This window comes from Triturus cristatus, chromosome 1_2 (genome assembly GCF_964204655.1).
Source record: "Triturus cristatus chromosome 1_2, aTriCri1.1, whole genome shotgun sequence".
NCBI lineage: Eukaryota > Metazoa > Chordata > Amphibia > Caudata > Salamandridae > Triturus > Triturus cristatus.
The window spans coordinates 1,010,749,907-1,010,769,450 of record NC_140580.1 but is presented as its reverse complement, the minus strand read 5'-3'; the positions used below and the strand labels follow the sequence as shown (position 1 = coordinate 1,010,769,450).

At 46.9% G+C, this 19,544-nt stretch overlaps 1 protein-coding gene across 3 annotated transcripts in view; it reads left to right on the top strand.

The window, feature by feature from the left end:
- LOC146868591 (ER degradation-enhancing alpha-mannosidase-like protein 3) overlaps positions 1-19,544 on the top strand; it is a 276,166-nt gene that overhangs the window by 191,131 nt on the left and 65,491 nt on the right. For all 3 annotated transcript variants that reach the window (XM_085611786.1, XM_085611769.1, XM_085611776.1), the window contains exons 15-18: positions 2,497-2,657; positions 9,208-9,313; positions 9,791-9,979; positions 10,060-10,225. In XM_085611786.1, coding sequence (XP_085467912.1) covers positions 2,497-2,657; positions 9,208-9,313; positions 9,791-9,979; positions 10,060-10,225 — 622 coding nt within the window. The remainder of the gene's footprint in view (positions 1-2,496; positions 2,658-9,207; positions 9,314-9,790; positions 9,980-10,059; positions 10,226-19,544) is intronic.

Below are 19,544 nucleotides of genomic sequence, written 5' to 3'. Positions count from 1 at the left end.
CCTTTCCACACAGCTTTGCCAATGCACCTCACTCCTGGCTGGCAGGGTTCGCCGATTTGTATTTCTGGGATGCACTCACTCCCCCGATACTGACTAGAGTAGCCATTATATCTAAGTGCTATTAATGACAATAAACAGCTCTGCCAAAGCGAACCAAACCTCCCTTGAAGACCCCCACACACAAAACTCTGGCGACACAACTTCACCCGCACTCTCTCTGCTGTTTATCACTGCAACTCACACACGGCTGGACCAGCGCACCTTCTAGCCAGACATACGGCGCCCCCGCTATCGCTGTACATGGACACACGCAGCTGTCGATGCTCTTAACTCCTGCCATAGAGCACCTCCTGACACCCAAATACTGGAAGCAGGCACAGCTCTGCCAAGCCACCTCAGCCCTGCTGGGCTGTAAATAAAAGGAAACGCTGCTACAGTACAAAAGAGGCCCCGCAGGCCACGGAGCATATATTACCCCCTTACAGGGGAATGGATAGGAGGTGCCGCCAGGGACTGGAACACGTCACCAGGAAGCTGCGAGACTCCATGCTAAGTGGTACACAGCCACTGTTTTTACATTTTTGAGGGGCTTTGCAACTTTGCGGTGGCTTAAGGAAGCTAAACAGGCTCGTCCACAGTGTGCGTGGCTGCTCCTTCCCCCATCTTGCTCCAGAACTATGGAACTCGCTGCCTATCGAGCTATAGATGGTAGCTGCTCAGGCAACTGTTAAGAACATGAATATTTCCCAATTAATTAACATCTATTCTTACGGATCCCTGCTCAGCACAGGTGTTCTAACTGTAGTTCGGCTAGCGCCTGGAAGCCTTAGGGTAGCCATGCGCTTTAGAAATTTGCATAGTATAGTTTTACTTGAAAGGGCCAGTCCTTCACTGTCGGTGCAGCCTTTTCTGTAGCGCACCTGCATCTAGGAGATTAGTGTATAAAAAATAATACTTCTCTGTTTTCTACCAAGGAAACCTCAAAGAACAGCGATACCCTTAGCAGCTTTTAAAAAATATTCATCCACGGATTATTTTGTCACACTTTTAAGAACCCCCAGCAATATGCCAGTTAAAAAAAACAATTCTACTACAAATCAGCTTTACATATGGCAACATTAAGGTTGCTAGAGAAAGTAAGGGCAGTTACAAATATCTACCACTAGGGACTAGGAAACATGATATACTGTGCTCCTAGTGCAGAACTTTGTTAGTCACGCAATATGCCAGGTCACTACACTGTAAATCTATATTTCAGAAAGTAGATTAAAAGCATAAACTTCTACCCATTTTTAGGTGGAAGCTTGGGATTTCATTTAAAAACCCCATGTCCATTTTTCCTTAAACCCACACATTTTTAATTGGATTTAAGACTGCAGTTTTAATGTTTGATAAATAACCAGTGCATTCATTCATTACTTTACCAGGATTAGCGAGGCAGTGGAATAATGGCTTTTAGGACTGGCTAGAAGGTGAATGAGTCTAGTTAGTAATATACCACCAGGAGCAGTACACAGAAGGCAGGATGGGCAAGGAACAGTAATAACCTCTGTGCTGATCCCTCTCCGTTCACCAAGTCTGTCTGCGAAACCCGTCTCCAAAGAACTACTGGAGGGTGGCTAGTTTTATTTACAAGAATATGTGGAATGACTCTTATTCTTTGTGAGAAACATTTCGTTTTTAGGCCAAGAATTGCCCTTTGCACTAGTATTACATTTCATCCTTTAACGGTTTTGCTAGATTTTTGTCATATTTTTCTTAACATGTGATCTTTTTACTTTACTTGAACTAGATGTGGACATTAAAAAAAACAAGCATTGGCATAGCCAATAGGTCTCATCTTTGGGACCTTATAAGTATTTAGTTATGCAGCATGTCCCAAAGGCGAGACCTATTGGCTATGCCAATGCTTGTTCCTACATGCAACTATGTTAAACCAATTCATATTCTCTCTTGTCCCTTCTCTTCCATGGCTGTGGCTGTCCTGCAGCTGCCAATGCATGACAGAGCGCCTGTGGGTTTCCCAAACTCCATCTCTCTCCTCCGGGATGTCTCTCCGTGCTTCTCCTTTTCACTGGCTGCTCCCTGCTCAGACCACATTTCGCAAGTCCTGGTTCAGTCAGTGTCTGCCATAACAGGTGGCCCTACTTCACCTTCATAATTTCTTGGTTGTCTGGGTATGGACAGAGTTCTAGGATCTTTTCCTTTCTCAGACTTTCCAGGTATTCTCAAACACCCTCCCAGCTGTGTTGGGTCCAACTAAGCAAGTTTAATGTGTTCCAATATCCTAACTTGATACCTGGGGCTCAGCAAGCACACAACTCCATTTCACATATTCTGAGAACAAATTTACTTTTCCAGGTAAGCAACATCATGTTTTACATCTCAAATAAACCAGTTTGTAAGTTGGTTTGTGTGGGCTTTGACTGAACTCGAGTAACACAGTTCAGAATCAAAGGACCATTGGGATTAAGAATTGTCATTTCTTTACTCTAGGTGTCTGAATATGTGTCCACTGAGGAGGAGATGTTCAGTCGTTCTTGTCCAAGTGCACAGACACTCTTTCCTAATAACCCAGCTTTCAGTCGCTCCATCAGGGAAGCACAAGCCCAGAAACAACAACAGCGTGTGCCACAAGAGCACCTCACGCTCTTCGGGTCAGTATTTCCCATGCCTAAACATTCCAGGGTGGTGTATAAGAACAAACATCTTAGTCTGAGTAATGTGATCAAGTTGAGTCCACAGATGTAGTGCTTTTCATAGTCTTAGATGTTGAGGTTCCTGGCTTGCTTCTACACATGGTGTCTGGCTCAGAGTATTTTCTGCAATGCAGTGTTTAGGTTTCTGTATTTCGCCTAATGTGTGTTTTTGTTCTTCAGCACAAGGGCTGCAAGCATATTTGCGCTCTCTGCTGAAGTCTCTTCTTTTAGTATAGAAAGTATGAGTCCCTTCTGTTAGTGCAGGTCATATGTTGTGCAGCATCTCCTAGAATTTCTTCTCCATTTTCACGGTAGTGGATTTGAATGCCCATGGAGCCTTTTCTCTCATTGCCCGGGCTGCAAAGTTAGCTTCATATAATTATTTAGCTACTGTACAGTTCTCCACATGTCATAGAGATTGTGACAATGCAGCTGGTGAAGTGTGGCTGGTGCAGTGACTCCAGTATGGATTCCAACCACCCCTCACTGCCAGTTTAGCTACCAAGGGGAGTGAGCTGCACTGTATTACACTGGCCTTATCGAAAATATTAAGGTATCAAACAGATTAGAGGTTGCAGGAGAGACCTCCAGTGATTACTGCGCTCTAAAGCTTTTCCAGCTACAACCCATTCCCCAGGAAGCCCTCATAGCTAGTAGGAGTCTGCGGTGGTGGGTGCTGAAGAAGCAGAACACATGAGAAATGTTTGATGTAACTTGCACTGTGATTAACTGTGAAGTTTTGCTAATTCATGGGGAAATCATGTTTTTAAAGTGGGGGGGCTGTTGTGTTTGGTATCACTCGTTGGGGGATGTTGTGTTGGGTATAACTCGTTGGCACTTGCTCTTCCGCACCTTTGTAATGGCGGTGGTATAATCTCTCTGTTTGTGCTGCATCCGCTCTAGTTTTTGTATCAGGACGCTTTTTCCCGATTTGTCAGAACTAGTGGCTGCCGTATTTAATGCTGACAGCAGCGCGGATGGGCAACAGTCAGTTGATAATTTTTTTTGTGTGACTTGCACTGCGGTTAACTGAGTTACTGTGTGAGAAAGTGCCTTTTTTTGACCCGCTTAGCCCCTAATGTTTGCCTGGAAATTGATGTGGTTTTGATTGTAGTGCACAGGGTCCATGCCAACCAGGTCCCCTGTGCCAGTGCTTCTTCCCTAAAACTATTCAACAATTGGCCCTTTAGGCCCCTGCACGTCCCTAGTAAATGGTACCTGGGTACCTAGGACAGTGGAACTGAAGAGGGTCCCCTAGGAACCCCTCACCTAAGCCAGGCAGACTGCCACTGCAGCATGCTTGGCCTGGTGCAGACAAAACGACAAAGTCGGCATGGCACACTGCCAACTAGCACTGCCTAAGGTATACATAAGTCACCCCTCTAGCCGGCCTTACAGTCCTAAGGCAGGGTTCATATCTGCATGAGCAGATGTGACCCTACAATACCTAAATCCATTCTTCGATATTGTAAGTTCCAGGGAAGCCATAGGGGGCACATGGGCTGGGAACTCGACAACTGAACCCTTGAGTGTTTGGTACAAAACTACTCCTCTCAATAAACCCACACTGATTCCAGTGTGGGATTTATTATTCTCAGAGGGCATCTTGGAGGTGCCCACTGAAAACCTACCAATCCTGGTGTGGTCATAGGCTGGCTTTAGGCAGCCTGTCATCACCAGACCAGTTTCTGGACCCCTGGTCGAGAGCCTCTGCTCTCTCGGACCAGTGATAAAGTACATCCTGGGTGGGGGTGTCACACCTCCTACCCCAGGATGGGCACAGTACTCTAGAGGGAAGATTCAAAGGCCTTTGTAATGCGTCCCCCAGCCTCTGCTGCTAGCAGTAGATAGTAGCCCCCGGTTTACACCCCCACTTTGGGTGGAAAAACCGATGGGAAAACGTAGGAAGAATAGGTGGTGTGCCCACCTCTGCCAACTCCACACCTAAGGTGGTGGAGGCGAGGTGAAGCACATCTTTCAGTCCCTGCCATCTTGAAGATGGGGAGACCCCTCCACTCATGGCTAGGACTATCCGTCCCCACAGGAGGGTGTAGTCACCCCAGGAAATGTGCCCATTGGCTCTACCTGCTAGTCCCCTAAAATGCCCCTAACCGCAAATGGCAGCCCCCGGTTTACACCCACACTTTGGGTGGGAAAACCGACTGGAAATCCTAGGAAGAATAGGAGGTGTGCCCACCAACTTCACGCCTAAGGTGGTGGAGGCAAGGTGAAGCACATATTTCAGTCCCTGCCAAGATGGGGAGACCCCTCAAATCACGGCTAGGACTATGCGTCCCCACAGAAGGGTGGCAAAATTGAGGGTAGAACCGAGTGTGGTGCCCGCGCCGAATTGTATGCCTGGACGCCGCGTGGTGATGTCATGACGTTTTACGGCATCGTACGCAAAGGACTGTTGACAACTAGACCGTTAGTAAAGAGTGAGGATGAATTGTGGAAATAGAAACAGGAGTAACAAGGAAAGTCTAAAAATAGGTGTGTTAATAAAACACCATGGAATGGGAGGTAGCAGCTATTTATTATTTGAAGATGCGCATAATGCACTTATTCCAAAAAGTACTCGTGATGAGTATAAAGACACGGTACCTAAATGGAAAGTACTATAGATCTACCCTACTAATGAAAGTAAGGCTGTGTGATACATAGTGATGGACTATGTGTCATGTGGTTGGAAAATGGGCGAGCACGCCCATTGGCTTTCAACTGTCTCAACCTTTTGTCCCGAGAGGGTTACCAAATATGGAATATTTGAGAGAAGGGACCCGCTGTCGAAATTGACAGAACAGAACAGTGCCGTACTATGACAGAAAGATGCAGGCCCCTAGGGTGCCAGTAGTCCGGTACTGAGACCCAACTTCAGAGAAGGTAATGATAACTAGGAATTGTTTCATATAATATTCTCCCAACCTCCAAAAACAATGCGCCGCTAGTCAAACACTTTTTAGACAAGAAACATACGGCTCAAGACATTAGATGGTTGATACTTGAAAAAATAGAAACAACTCAAGAAAGTAAAAGTGACGACATCCGTAAAAGGAGAAAGGTATTCTGGATCTTTGTCTTAGACACCTTCAAATGCGGACTTAACAGTGAAACCCTGGGAGAATGCTATATGATTAGCCTCCTCAGACAAGAATCGACTAACAAGAAAATAAGAAGGAATGAAGAAGCCGTGCCAAAGCTAAGAAGAGGAGGACACCCACTGACTTGGCCCCAGCCCTACCGGCCGTTTCTTCCTCGAACCTGCGGAAGCGAAATCCCGGTATGTCCTGCAGCCAGCAACCTCAAGAAACCCAAGGACCTGCCCTGCCTTCCACAAGAAAGACTTTGTCTCCTTTGAGCACCGAATTTCCTCACCCACAGACTCTGGCTCCGGCCAAATCTGCAAGTCTGCACCACTCTGCACCTGAAGCCCACGGCCAGAGTTCGAGTGGCCCAACACCACAAGGAGGTCTCCCCGGCGATCCTGACCTGAGATCTGGTGATCTCTGACATGCCTCGAATCTCCAAGCGAAGCCTGCAGCCTCTTTTTGGAGAATCCCCCCGACCGCAACTGGAGCTAGTAAGAAAACCCACGCCTAAAGACACCCCTGCACCCGAAGTCCCACAGCCTTGGGTGGTCCAACCAACGGTGTCTTAGCATCCCATGGCATCCCAACTTACTTTTCCAACCGGTGGTCACCTCCAGAAGATCTTTGTCCCCAAGCCTGCAGTCTTTGTTGAAACCGGAGAATCCCCATTGAAATCAACAGGGCACCTGACACCTAACCAATACCCTGCACCCAGCCGCCCCGGTGGGTGTTCTTTGGGTGATAAAACGGATCCCCCTTTGCCCTGAGCTAAATCCCAGGAGCTTTGCTTCCACAACCTTGTAGCCTGCTATTGAGCAGCTACCAACCGGAGGCCCCCTACCCCCCATTGGTTAACATTGGGCCTCAGCACCCGGCTGCCCTAGTGCTGCTGAGGGTATTTTGAGAGTGCATCTTTGACCATGGGGGAACCCTGGTTCTAACCCCAGAATACCAACTCTCACAACAAAGTACTTACCTGTTAACCGATAACTTCATTTCTCTCCATAGGAATACATTGACTGTTTTTCCTTGAAAAATGTTGTAAGTGTGGAGTTGGTTTTGGTATTGAACTTTAAGAAAACTGCAAAGAACTACACTGCTTACTTACCTTTTCTCTAAGAAATGTCCCAGTGTGATATATAGGTGTAGAAAAAGTAATCTGCAAAGTAATTCAAAATATTCGAACAGTAATTTCCACTGTATTGAAAGCATTTACAAACCTGTGACAGTCATTTTCATTCAGCTTGCTTGTATTGTTCAACCTGCCTTGAAAATTATCCTATACACGTACCTCTGCCAGGCTTACTTGGTTCTAGGAAATAAATAAACTAAATAATATTTTTTATACAAATCAGATTGGTTGGAGTTCAGTCTTTGAGTGTGTGATATCATTTGCTGATTGAGTGTGTACAACAAATGCTTAACACTACCCTCTGATAAAGCCTTACTGCTAGCCCACACAAGCACAAATAGAGAGTAAAGTGCTATCTACTTTTACCTCTGCCTACCTTTGGGGTTCCACTGGACTCTGCACGCTATACCTCATTTTATATAGTATACAGATCCAGCTTCCTACCTACAAATAGTCTTCTTCATCCGAGCCAATCGGAATTTAGACCTAGGTATAGCACTGAGACGGCCTTGTTGGAGGCCTCGGATCTTATAAAAAGTACCATCCATGCGGACAGCAGGGGAGTCCTCGTATTGTTGGACCTGTCGGCGGACTTCGACATGGTCCCACATTCCAGGCTGCTCACGCACTTCCTTGAGATTAGCATCAGACATAATGCCTGGAAATGGTGTAAGTCATTCCTTGAGGATAGGAGTCAAGAAGTCTGGTTACCTCCTTATTCCTCTGCTAGCCGAAAGATTTGGTTGGAGTCTCTCGGAGCTCAGCACTTAGCCCCACTATTTTTAATATCTATATCCCCCAACCCCCCTACCCAAGAGGGTGGAATAATTTGGGGCTAAGATCATTTCTTACGCGGATTACATCTCGATTTTCTTTGCTCCTCAGCAAAGGGGCGCCCATTGACCCGGATGCATTTCAACCCTGTCTCTCAGCTGTCTTCCAATGGATGACTCAGTCATTTAAAGTACAAAACCGAGAAGCAGGTGCTCTTTATATATACATACATACACACAGACATATATATACACTAAGCAGAGGGCTGTGGTCTCAGTGCAGAGGAGAGAGTTATCTTGCTTTCATGCAAGGGCACATGGGGGCTATGTGTTCTTGGTGTAGAAGCTCCAGTATTTGCTGCTTTCATTACATGTGATCTATAAGCTAAATGCAGGGGGCTCTAGGGGAACTCTCCTGTCTGTGCTGCCGCATTAACTGCCTATGTATCAGGGTCATGAAATCTGTGCTATCAGTTCACAAGTCCATGATTGTATATCAATCCAATCAATCAGTCAACAAATGTACAAAAGGTTAACTAGTGGCTGTGATTAATTACATGACTTATCTCTACATTTGCGGAACCTCCGATTAGTTATTTGATGTATTAGCCTTTTTGACCATTCCACTGTCTATAGTCTTGGTTACCTATCGCGTTATCACTATTGCACTTATTTGCACGATGTGTTCACCTTTCCCACAGACCACCATTATTGCATAATTGATCCTCTGGACAAACGTTATGGTTGAGTGATTGCTATTTACAAGTTATTATATAAAGAATTGTTGGGTACCATTATGCGTACATTTGTTGACTGATTGATTGGATTATATATACAGCGACTGACTTTCTTTACATTTCCCAAATGTTTAATGACACCTAAAAAGACTTCTGTTGTCTGTAAACATTACGCACCCGGTCCTTCTTCAGTTTAATGGTAGCTCTTGTGGTTATTACAGAATCAGTTCATGAGTAGTAGTCATCTCTGCTTTCAATATACGGACCATAGCGGGATCTGTACTCAGTGCAGGCACTTTAGATACATTTAATCTTGCTGCAAAGACTGCTTAACAAGCTATATGCAGGGTGCAGACTGCAGTGTTTCTGAACTTTATGCAATGATAGGCGATCAAATGGGGGCATATTTTTTCGCCCATATCTTATGTGGGTGGGTCTCACACTTTGCTTTCAGTTTCTTATGCTCTCCGCTGCTGAATATCAGAATCCTGTTAGCATGGTTATTACTGGAAAGCTGTATAAACAGGGTTACACTCAAGCTGGTTAATCCAGGGTCACTGTACTGAAGTGGATCAAGCTAGGTGTATTGCCCTGTACCTGATTAACCCATTTAGCACTTTCTTGCTGACTGAACCAGGTCTATTTACACTGGGCTACACTAAAGCTGGCTATTATTAATTACACTGAAGCTGGATGAGCAGCATTGCACGGAGGACGGTTTTTCTGGGTTTTGTGCGCTGTAGCCGAACACCAAAATCTATGTACATTTTTCCTCAGTGGGATTGAGCTACCTCTACATGACACTGGAATGGAGCCCCTGGAAATCCTGAAAAGCATGGGCCTGACACTCATTCCGCTGGTTGACGGTGGCATTGCACGAAGGGTAAGTTTAAGATCAAGTGATCACTGGGGTGGATGTCTAGGTGGTGTCACCTGGAAGGTCAAGCCTTCACCAGCATTTATGGCTTTACAACTTGGAAATGTAATGCATAATTGAAGTTGGATTCTGGTGGATTCCAGACGAAATTAGCACTTGGAATTGCTGAGTTGTTGGCCTATACCAACTTTGGTTTGTTTTCCTCTTCCTTTATTTAATCTTCTACTTTGGCTCATGTCTGAGCCTCAGCATCTCAGTTGTTCGGCCTGTTAATTCACAGGTGTAGGAACAACTTTCTCTTTCATTTGAAGTTCATTTTAGATTCTATAAAAACACTCTTAACTTGAATGGTTCCTTGTGATGTCTGAACAAACAGTTATGCAAAGGCAACAAGGACCTTTCACATCAGCTGCACTAAGATATTGCTGCAATTTGTTCACTACAACTCGCATCACTTGTTTACCTTTCATATTTTGTTTTCAGAATGATGGCTCCTCACTGGGCCTACTGAGCCTGAAGTTCATTGCCGGTTTGGCAGAAGCACCAGAAGTTGATAAGAGAGTGCTCATTCCACTAGCTGTCAAGATCATCTCTCCCCCTTTTTTGGGAAGTACAGTATTGACTGCTGGGCCGGCACAGTTTGGCTTGGATCTCACCAAACAGGAGCATGGGGTAGGTTCATAGTTCTATTGCTTCATTTGCAAGCTATCAGAGGGTGCATCTCTAAAGGGCTAACACTTGTGTTCCTGCAGGTAAAAGGGAGCTTGGCAAAAAGTATTCCTTATCCAGCTTGTTCGGAGATTCTAAATGTTGAGGAAGTGCGAGGAAAGATTGTACTGGCCCAGAGAGGAGACTGCATGTTTGTTGCTAAGGCCAGGAACTTGCAGAAAGCCGGAGCGATGGGGATAATATTCATAGGTAATATAGAAACACAATGGTCATTTCATATATTCATCTAATTCCAGCATGTTTTTCTTTGCTACTTTGTGCTTTCACAAGAACTCTCTTTTAATAACAAGAAACCTAGTAATACTGCCTGTAAGCAATGAAATCACTACAGAGATCATTTAGAGTTTGGTGGGATGGGAGAACTACTGATTTGACTGCCAATGGAACAACTGCCCTCAATCAAAGGTGGCTATCTGTCCACCACACTTTCACCACCTTTTATGCATCAGATGGCATGCCTCCTGAGGCATATTTTACCAGGTCAGCTACGTGAGACTTTGTGGTCCTGGCCAGGAAAAAATAATAATGCCCATGAACAGGTAAAAATGCCTGCATGGCAGGGCCATAATTTTCTTTTTCTCATTCACTTTGGGGGCTTGGTTATGAAAAGAAAATGACAAACAGGCCACATCAACATAGCTGCTCACTCAACATTCAGCTTTTCCTAAAATGCATTTGTGACACCAGCGGAGGCATGTTCTGCATAGAACGTCCATGAGATCACCACTAGGCAGGTGAGGATTGTGACATATGATAGACTGTTCTTCCTGCAAAACTTAAATGCCCCCTGAATCTCTACACAATAACTACTAAAGGGAGTGGTAAAAAACAAAACGGCACAAATTAATTGCTGAAGAACTCCATGACCGTTAAATGATCTTTACTTAGTGTCTTGATTAATTTTGTTTATATGTTCTTATGGATACTTCAAAGCCACAGATTCCTTACCTTTAGAATATCCCCCAGGTGCCAGATTGGATCCAGAAAGCTTTCACAGCCGTGCTATGCACGCTGGTAGATGGCGCTGTGCGACTCGGCAGTGACGCCGTTCTGCCCTGGAAGTGACAGAGTGAAGTTGCATTCATACCCTAGTCCTGCACTCTGACGTCAGTTCCTTGCTTTCCTAGCTTTTGAATGGAGATCCTTAGCACTGCTCCTCTTTTTCTTGTTGGATTGACAAGTTTTTTCTCAAAACATTTAACCATTGTGCAAGGGAACAATGTCCCCTCTCAAAACTACAGGATTGTAACTATCTTGTGACTATTGAAAACAAAGGTCAGTGGCAGACCTGCACAAAGTATGCCTTTGGTGTTTGGGCTCAAGACTTTACTCCAGGTTGTGAGAAAAAATGTGCCTTCATGAACAGGAAGCCAATCTGGGACCGTGAAGCAAAGCTGTATGTCACTGAACATCAAAAGAAACCATGCAAGTCCTGCTCGAAGTTGAGCACGGTGACTCGTTCTCACTCTCGAGACCACTCATACAACAGATCCTCTTCACAGTCGAAGCCTTATGGTAAGTCAAAGTCGAAATCAAAACAGAAACACAGAACCGCCAAGCGTGACTCCTCCCCATCCCACCACTCTCTATCTTCATGGAAATCGCGAGTGCATCAATGTGCTACTCGGTCTTGAGCCCCATATCCCATTGAAAACCCAATTCCACTTTTGGTCCAGAAGGATCTGCAGGGGGCCTCCCGTTGGGTATTACCACAGGTTTGTCCTCGGCACCATCGGTGCCTCATGAACCCGCCTCAGGTTCTGCACCCACCCTACTGCTGATGTGTCCACTCTGGCCCCTAAATCTGCACCAGTACCATCGACATTGATGCTGGCCGAGAAGCCACAAACACAAAAGGAGGACCCTTTACTATTATCTTGGCTGACTCTAAGCTGGACTCAAATTGGCCACGACTGAGGTCGCATCTCGATTTCATGCTAATGCAGCCTGTCCTCATATCGGTATCACACATAATTATGCCTCTATCACGAAGCCGCCATCATGTGCTCCATCAGCTTTTTTGCTTCATCTCAGTTCAAAGCCAACCACCACTTGGGGATGACAATGGGGATGAATTTTCCCCACAATATAATGTTGGCAGTCTATACGTAGACTTATAAGAGGCCAGTCTGTAAGGGTCTCAAGGCGGGGGATGGTGGGCTGCTGGTCCATCAAAGGAGCAGTGGTTCAGTCGAAGAGCCAGATCTTAAGCTCCTTCCTGAGTTGAGGCAGTGACTGGGATTCCCTGAGGTTGCAAGGCAGGTTGTTCCAGGTCTTTGCTGCAAGGTAGGAGAAGGATCTTCCTCTGGCTGTGGTCTTGCGGATCCGTGAGACAGTGGCCAGGGCCTGTTGGGCAGAGAGGAGCTCCCTGGTGGGTACGTGGAATGCGAGGCGATGGTAGAGGTACGCAGGTCCCGTGCCATGTAGGGCCTTGTAGGAATGTGTGAGGAGCCTGAAGGTGATTCTTTTGTTGACTGGGATCCACTGGAGTTTTCACAGGTGGACGGTGATTTGGCTGCGATGGGGGATATGGAGGATGAGTCTGGTGGAGACGTTGAGAATGTTTTGCAGTTTCTTGAGGAGTTTCTGGATGATGCCAGCATAAAATGTGTTGCCATAGTCTATTCTGCTGCTGATGAGTGCGTGGGTGGCCATCTTTCTGGACTCTTTGGGATCCTTTTGAAGATCTTTTGGAGCAGGCGTAGTGTGTGGAAGCAGGATGATGAGACGGCATTGATCTGGCGGTTCATGGTGAGCACGGAGTCCAGGATAAAGCATGGTCTATAGGTTCCAAGTGCTGCTGGCTACCAGGAGTCGTCCCAGCGTAGGGGATGGAGCCCATGATTTGGACTTTGGTCTTCTATGAGTTTAGCTTGAGGCAGCTGTTCTTCATCCAGGTGGGGACAGCTTTCATCCCATTGTGAAAGTTGTTCTTGGCAACTGTGGGTTCGATGGTGAGGGAGAGAATCAGCTGGGTGTCGTCAGCGTTGTAGACTAAGTTGAGTCTGTGGTTCCTGACGATGGCTGCAAGCAGGGCTATGTAGATGTTGAAAAGAGTAGGGCTCAGGGAGGATCCCTGAGGCACTCTGCAGCTGGTCGCTGTGGGTTCCAAGAAGAACAGAGGTAGTCTGACTCTTTGTTCGGCCGGTGAGGAAGAAGCTGATCCATTCTAGGGCATTGTCATAAATCGGATGCCAGCGATGTGCACTCGTGTGCATAGAGTGCACTGAGAGACGGTATCAAAGGTGGCCAAGAGGTCCAAGAGGATGGGGGTTGCAGTTTCATCTTGGTCGAGGAGGGCACAGATGTCGGCTGCTGCGGCGAGGTGGGCCGTCTCAGTGCTGAGGTTGCTTCAGAAGCCAAATTGGGGGAAAGGTCCAGGATGTGGTTTGCTTTGATGAACTCGGAAAGTTGGTTGTTGATGGCCTTCTGGATGACCTTGGATGGGAAGAGGAGAGGGGAGATGGGTCTGAAGTTCTTGAGTTGATTGCGGACCCGGACCACCAGTAGAAGGAAGTGCTTCCTTTGCTGTGGTGATTAGATGTTTAGTTAAAACGAATGTAATTACAAACTGTTTGCAGACTGGGCAGGCACATTCGAACCATTACTATTGTTTATTGAAGTCCTAACTCGCATAGTGGGTGCCTGGTCTAAGCCCTGTTCTTGCACACCGGTGAACAGACAAGTAGCCAGACACCACAGACCAGCACCAAGTGACCCTGATTTTTTTTGACTCAACACTCTACTCCACAGTCTAGTGAACACTAATTCTACCTTTTGACCGATCTCGCCTAATTGATGAAAAGGCTAATTGTGCACTGGAACGCTTAAAGGAGAGCTGGGTCACAGCATGTTTTTGGGGTGTTTTGACCCCTATTGGACAGGTCTCTCAGCAATTTCAACCCTTTCAAAGCTACTCTAAGGTCTGGCCTACAGGCGATGCCAGGGCGCTCCACCCCCACAGTAGTCAACCCAGTGCTTTTGAGCTTGGGACGGGGATCAGGCATGCAATATTTAGGTCCCCAGGGGCACAGATCTTACCAGTTCCCCTCCAGTCCTTCCAAATCACTTTAGTTTTCCCTTAGTGGCACAGAACCATGGTCCTTCAGATTGTTTGATACCGCTATGCCCTTCCATTTCTTTCCAACCCCCTGCCTCTCCTGCCTACATATAAGCAGATTTCAGAAGAACACTTATCCATCTTGTTACAGAGGGGTGCAAACTCTACGGGCCAAAGGGGCTGTAAAAGAGCACCGGATGTGGAAATTGGAATTGGTTGTTACTCCCACCATTTCCTCATACCGAAAAAGGAAGATGGCCTTCGTCCTATTTCAGATCTTCGCACTCTGAATTCCTTCCTGTGGAAGGACAATTTCAGGATGCTCACACTTGCCCATTTTCTGTCCACCCTGGAGCTGGGCGATTGGACAGTACCCCTGGACCCTACAGGACACATACATTCATGCACTCGTCATGCAGTACCACAGATGTTACCGTCAGTTCAAGGTAGGCCAGGAGCATTTTCAGTTTGCAGTGCTCCCATTCGGCCTTACCAGTTTGCTTCAGGTGTTCACGACAGATATGGTGGTAGTTGCTGCACATATAAATAGGTTGGGGATTTCAGTTTTCTCCTACCGAGGTAACTGTGGTGCACTACTTTCAGTTGTTGACCACCTCCAGACGATAGCAAACCTCTTGACATTTCTGGGGTTCATGACTAATGTGCCAAAGCCACACCTGACTACTTTCATAGTAGCCATCATGAATACGGTGCAGTTCAGGGCCTTTCCTCCATCGCAACGAGTCCAGAAAATTCAGGCTTCAATCCCGATATTTCTGCCTTGGTCCTGGGTCTCAGTGAGAGTGGTTCTATTTTTCCCCAAGAGAGACTCCGCTCCTTACCACACCTCTCTGGAGAAGGTGCAATCGCGGAGCCATGCCTTAGGTCTCGCTCTCTTTCTACTGAGGAACTGATTCTGTCATTGGTCCCAATACAACTTGATTTCCTGGTATGCAGGTAACATTGCAGCAAGTCGAAACCGTATGAGTGGCCATGTTGTGCATCTTTGTCATGCTACCTGCTCCCTCCTGCACGCCTTTGGGCCCAAAGGATCTGCTGAAACCTCCAATGGAGTTACCACCAGTGGGTTTATCCTTGGTGCGGTCCATGCCTCTTGTACCCACTTCGTGTTCCACACTGTCATCGGTACTAAATTTGGGTTCAGCATCGAACTGTATGCCGGATCCATGGATTCTTACCCTGGAAAAAGAGTCACAGTCCATCTTGGTCTCCGAGCTGAATTCATGTCTACCTTGACCGTGCCCAGATCCGGATCTGGCATAGCCAGTACTCAATCCCACAGACTCCGAAACTAATCCTCTACCTTGAGACCATACACAGACAATATATCAACTTTTTGGCTCACTCTGACCAGAGCCAGCCATATTGAGACACCAATTGAGGAATGGGAAAGAGTTTGCACGGTTGAGAATACGCGCTCCGTGAGGGCCCGGGCGCTCGCGGACAGCCCATGCTTCTAGTTTGTGGAGCGACCGTCTCAATATCACCTAGTACCGATCAGGAGTGGCGAATACTACTACGCTGTAACCACAGTGAGGGTATACAGGTTTCTGCCCTGATCTACTTGGAGGGTATTTTTATTTTTACTTTTATGTTTCACGTGCACCTTCACTTTAGTTCTGGTCCTGAGGAAGCGCACACGACCGTTATGGCGACAGAAGCGCGAAACATGTCGACCTATGACCTAAGATACCTGGGCAAAGTCTATCACCAGGGGAATATTTTATTAAGCAGTTAGACTCTGCTAAGGGTACATCTGTTCTACATTGGCTGCATGATGATCCCTTTCTTAACCTTTTTACACAATTGCACGCACTGTTTTCACCCTCCACTGAGGACCCACTCACCACACACCCGCATGCAACATCCGGCAGTCCTCAAAAGATCTCCGATAAAGTGACCCTTCGGGGGGCCCGTAGGGGATTGCAGCGCCGGCCCTACGAGGAGCACTGCCCAATGATGAAGCATGACACCCTTCGGGGTGTGTGAGGGCATCAGAGGACAAAGAGTGGTCTTCCATTAGCTGAGTGGGTCCTTCACCTAGGATCTTTTTTCACTCTTCTTTCTCTTTATTCTTTCTTTTTGGGCCTGGGTGACATTTTGCGCCTGGCCGTAGGAACAGTGTCCTCTTGTGCGTTTAAAGAGTTTGCACCACCATTCCAATGATGAAGGCGATTATTGTACATGAAGCTACAGGATGCCAATGGGTTGTCTACCCCACCTGATATTGGTTTGGCATCCCCTCCGCTTCAACAGCCACAGAGGAGAGTACGTCTTTTGTCACTGTGATTCAGAGGGCTGCTGAGGTCCTTAACCTCCACCTTCTCTCTAGGGAGGTGAAAACAAATGTTCTCACAGACTTCCTTCTGCCTGGCCAGACATAGACCCTTCAATGAGGCCCTTAAGGAAATGCTTTTGGGCACTGGGTTATAACCATGCTCTGGCTCTGTGGTCAATTGACAGGTCATCCGTCCCCATAGACCAGCTCTATGCAAATCTGACTTTTAACTAAAACTCCCACCCCACCTGTGAGAGTTTGGTGGTATAGGCATTCACCAATGGGGTCAACCTGAATGCCTTTCCAAAAACTTTTCCTGATCAAGCTTAAATTCATAAAAATGTTAAACAAACATGTTCTCCTGGGTGGGCCTTTCCATGAGGTTGGTCAATGCCAGCTGCCTTATTGGACCGTAATCACACAAACTTTGGGACATGGTTGGCTTCGTTGGCCCAAACCAATTTAAATGGGCAGGATGCAGCTAAGTTAGTCATCCGCTCAGGTCTAGGCATCCCTAATTTTCTAGGAGGGGCTGTTTGGACAAGTGTAGTGCTCCGTTGCCACACATGGATGAAATCCACAGGCTTTTCAGGGTATGTCCATGCGCCCTTAATGGACATGCTGTTTAACACCTGTTTGGCGAAAAGGTGGACTTGGCCCTGGAGAGTGTTAATGAGAGCCGATCTACGGCATGCTCCTTGGGTCTTTAGGCACACGTTTGGCAATCCGCCTATCAGTTTGGCCCTCTTCTTTGATAAGCCCGGGGCCTTGGCATACCAGCAGGAAGCCTCACCGCTGCACAACCAGCCTCCCAGTCCTTTCAAGGTCGGGGCTGTGGGCCCCACAGACAAAGAAAAGACCATCATCATACATCCCAAGTACCAGCCCCTCCGGCAACAACCTCCAAACCGATTTAGTGCTCCCGTAGTGTGACACACAGCCATCCAGTGGGAACCGCTTCCTGTCGGGTGGTAGAGCATTTCATCCAACAGGTAAGTCCTTCAAAATGTTCAATTGGGCTATGCCCTGCCATTTCTTTTCAATCCGCCCCCACCTGCCACCTACACGACACCTACTTTCAGAGGACCATCTGCCTAAATGAGTCTGCACTTCCTGATGCAAAAAGGACAATTGAGCCATAGAGATGGTTCCAGCCCAGGAAGTAGGAATTGGATCATATTCCTGTTACTAAGTTATGCTGAAAACTAGAAGGGAGGCCTTTATTCTATATTTGATCTTTGCCCTCTGAATATTTTCCTACACAAGGACAAATTGACAATGCTTGCTTCAGCCCAGGTTCTCTCTTCCTTTCATCCTGGAGACTGGATGTTGGTGTTTGCCCTGCAGAATGCCTATTTTCATATCCCCGTTCTACAGGTGTACAGGCGTTAGGTGTGGTTCAAGGTAGGCCTGGAGCCTTTTCAGTTTGCCATGTCCCTTTCAGCCTCACCAGTTCCCCCCCTTGGGTGTTCCCAAAGCTGTGGTTAGCGGTATTAGTCTTCCCTTCCCACAACAACAGACTAGTGAATGTAGGCTCATCACAATTGGTCACAGACCATCTCTAGCTGATGTACACATTGTTGGCGTACTCAATCAAATTGTCAAAGTCACACCTGATTCTTTCACATAGGCTCCCCTTCATCTTAGCCATCCTGATATGGTGTTTTGTCAGGCATTTCTTCCCTACCAGCGAGTTCAGAACATTTGGGCTATGGTACTGAGGTTTTAGCCTCTGTGCCGGGTCACATTGAGGATGGCTAGGAGGCTTCTTGGCCTGCTTGCCTTACCTCCTGCGTCCTCCTTACCAACCATGCTTGATGGCATATGCGGGCTCTATGGTGGGATTTGAAGTCGCAGTGGGCCTAGCACCAGGGGAGCCTATTGGATTCCATCCAGTTATCGGAGGAGACTGCAAAAGATTTGCAGTGGTGGCTGCTCAACCGCAATTGAACCAGTGGCACATCTTTCTCCATACTTCAGCCCAGATGTGATGGTGGTGATGGATGCATCACCTCCGGGTTGAGTAGGCCATTTGGGAGAGGCAGAGATCAGAGGATTCTGGTCCTGACAGATTCCCACCTCTGCATAAATCTTTTGGAGCTGCTGGAAATTACCTTGGCATTGAAGGCTACCTGGCCGACCGTGATGGGCAGGCTGGTGCAGGATCTCATGGACAACACCACCTCCATGTACTACAACAAGTAGGGCGGGTGGGGTCTTGAGTCCTGTGCTAGAACGTTCTGCATCTCTGGAGGTGACTGAGGCGTCAGGGTGTTTCCCTTCCAGTACAGCTCCAGGTGCGATCTTTAAATGCCAGGGTGGACAACTAAGCCACCAATGCTTAGTAGATCACAAATGGTGGTTACACCTGGAAGTGATGCAGGGTATCTATCAGAAATGCAGAGAACATTGGCTCCATCTCTTTGCCATCGCCCAGAACATGCAGTGTAAACATTTGAGCGCTTTGGAGTTACCAGGAAGGCTCTCCCTCAGAGACACATTCTGCAAGCAGTGGATCTGGGGACTTCTCTATGCCTTCCCCACCAGTAAAGGCTTTTACCACTACGTTGGCATGCAAGGTGCCTGTCCTGGATATCTGTCAGACTGCTATGTGGGCACTTGTGCACACATTCACCAAGACCTACTGTTTGGACAGCCAAGTCCGAAAGGACGGGCATTTTGCCAGTTTGGTTCTGCTGGACTTTTTGATCCGAGTCATTCCACAGACCCACCACCCTGGGAGGTAATTCTTTGATATCTATTCACAAGGTAAGGAATCTGCTGTTCAAAGTATCCACCAGAAGAACAAGTTACTTACCTTCAGTAATGCTCTTTCAGGTGGAAATTCTAACTGCAGATTCCTCACTGCCCTCCCACCTCCCCGTTTTATAGAATGTTCTCTTTTCCATTTAAAAAGGTCCCAATTTAGGAATTTGCATACTGGTTGTTCCAATCTGCTGTTTGGTTACGCGCCTGAGGACACATTCAAGATTATGAAAGAAACTGACATCAGCTCTCAGGGATGGCGCTTGTTTGAACTTTTGTTCGTCACTTCTATGCAACTTCGTTTGTCGCTACTGGAGCAGAACAACATCAGTGCGTAGTCGCTCGGTGCCACATTCCGGTACACAGGAGTGCTGCTTTTTTAA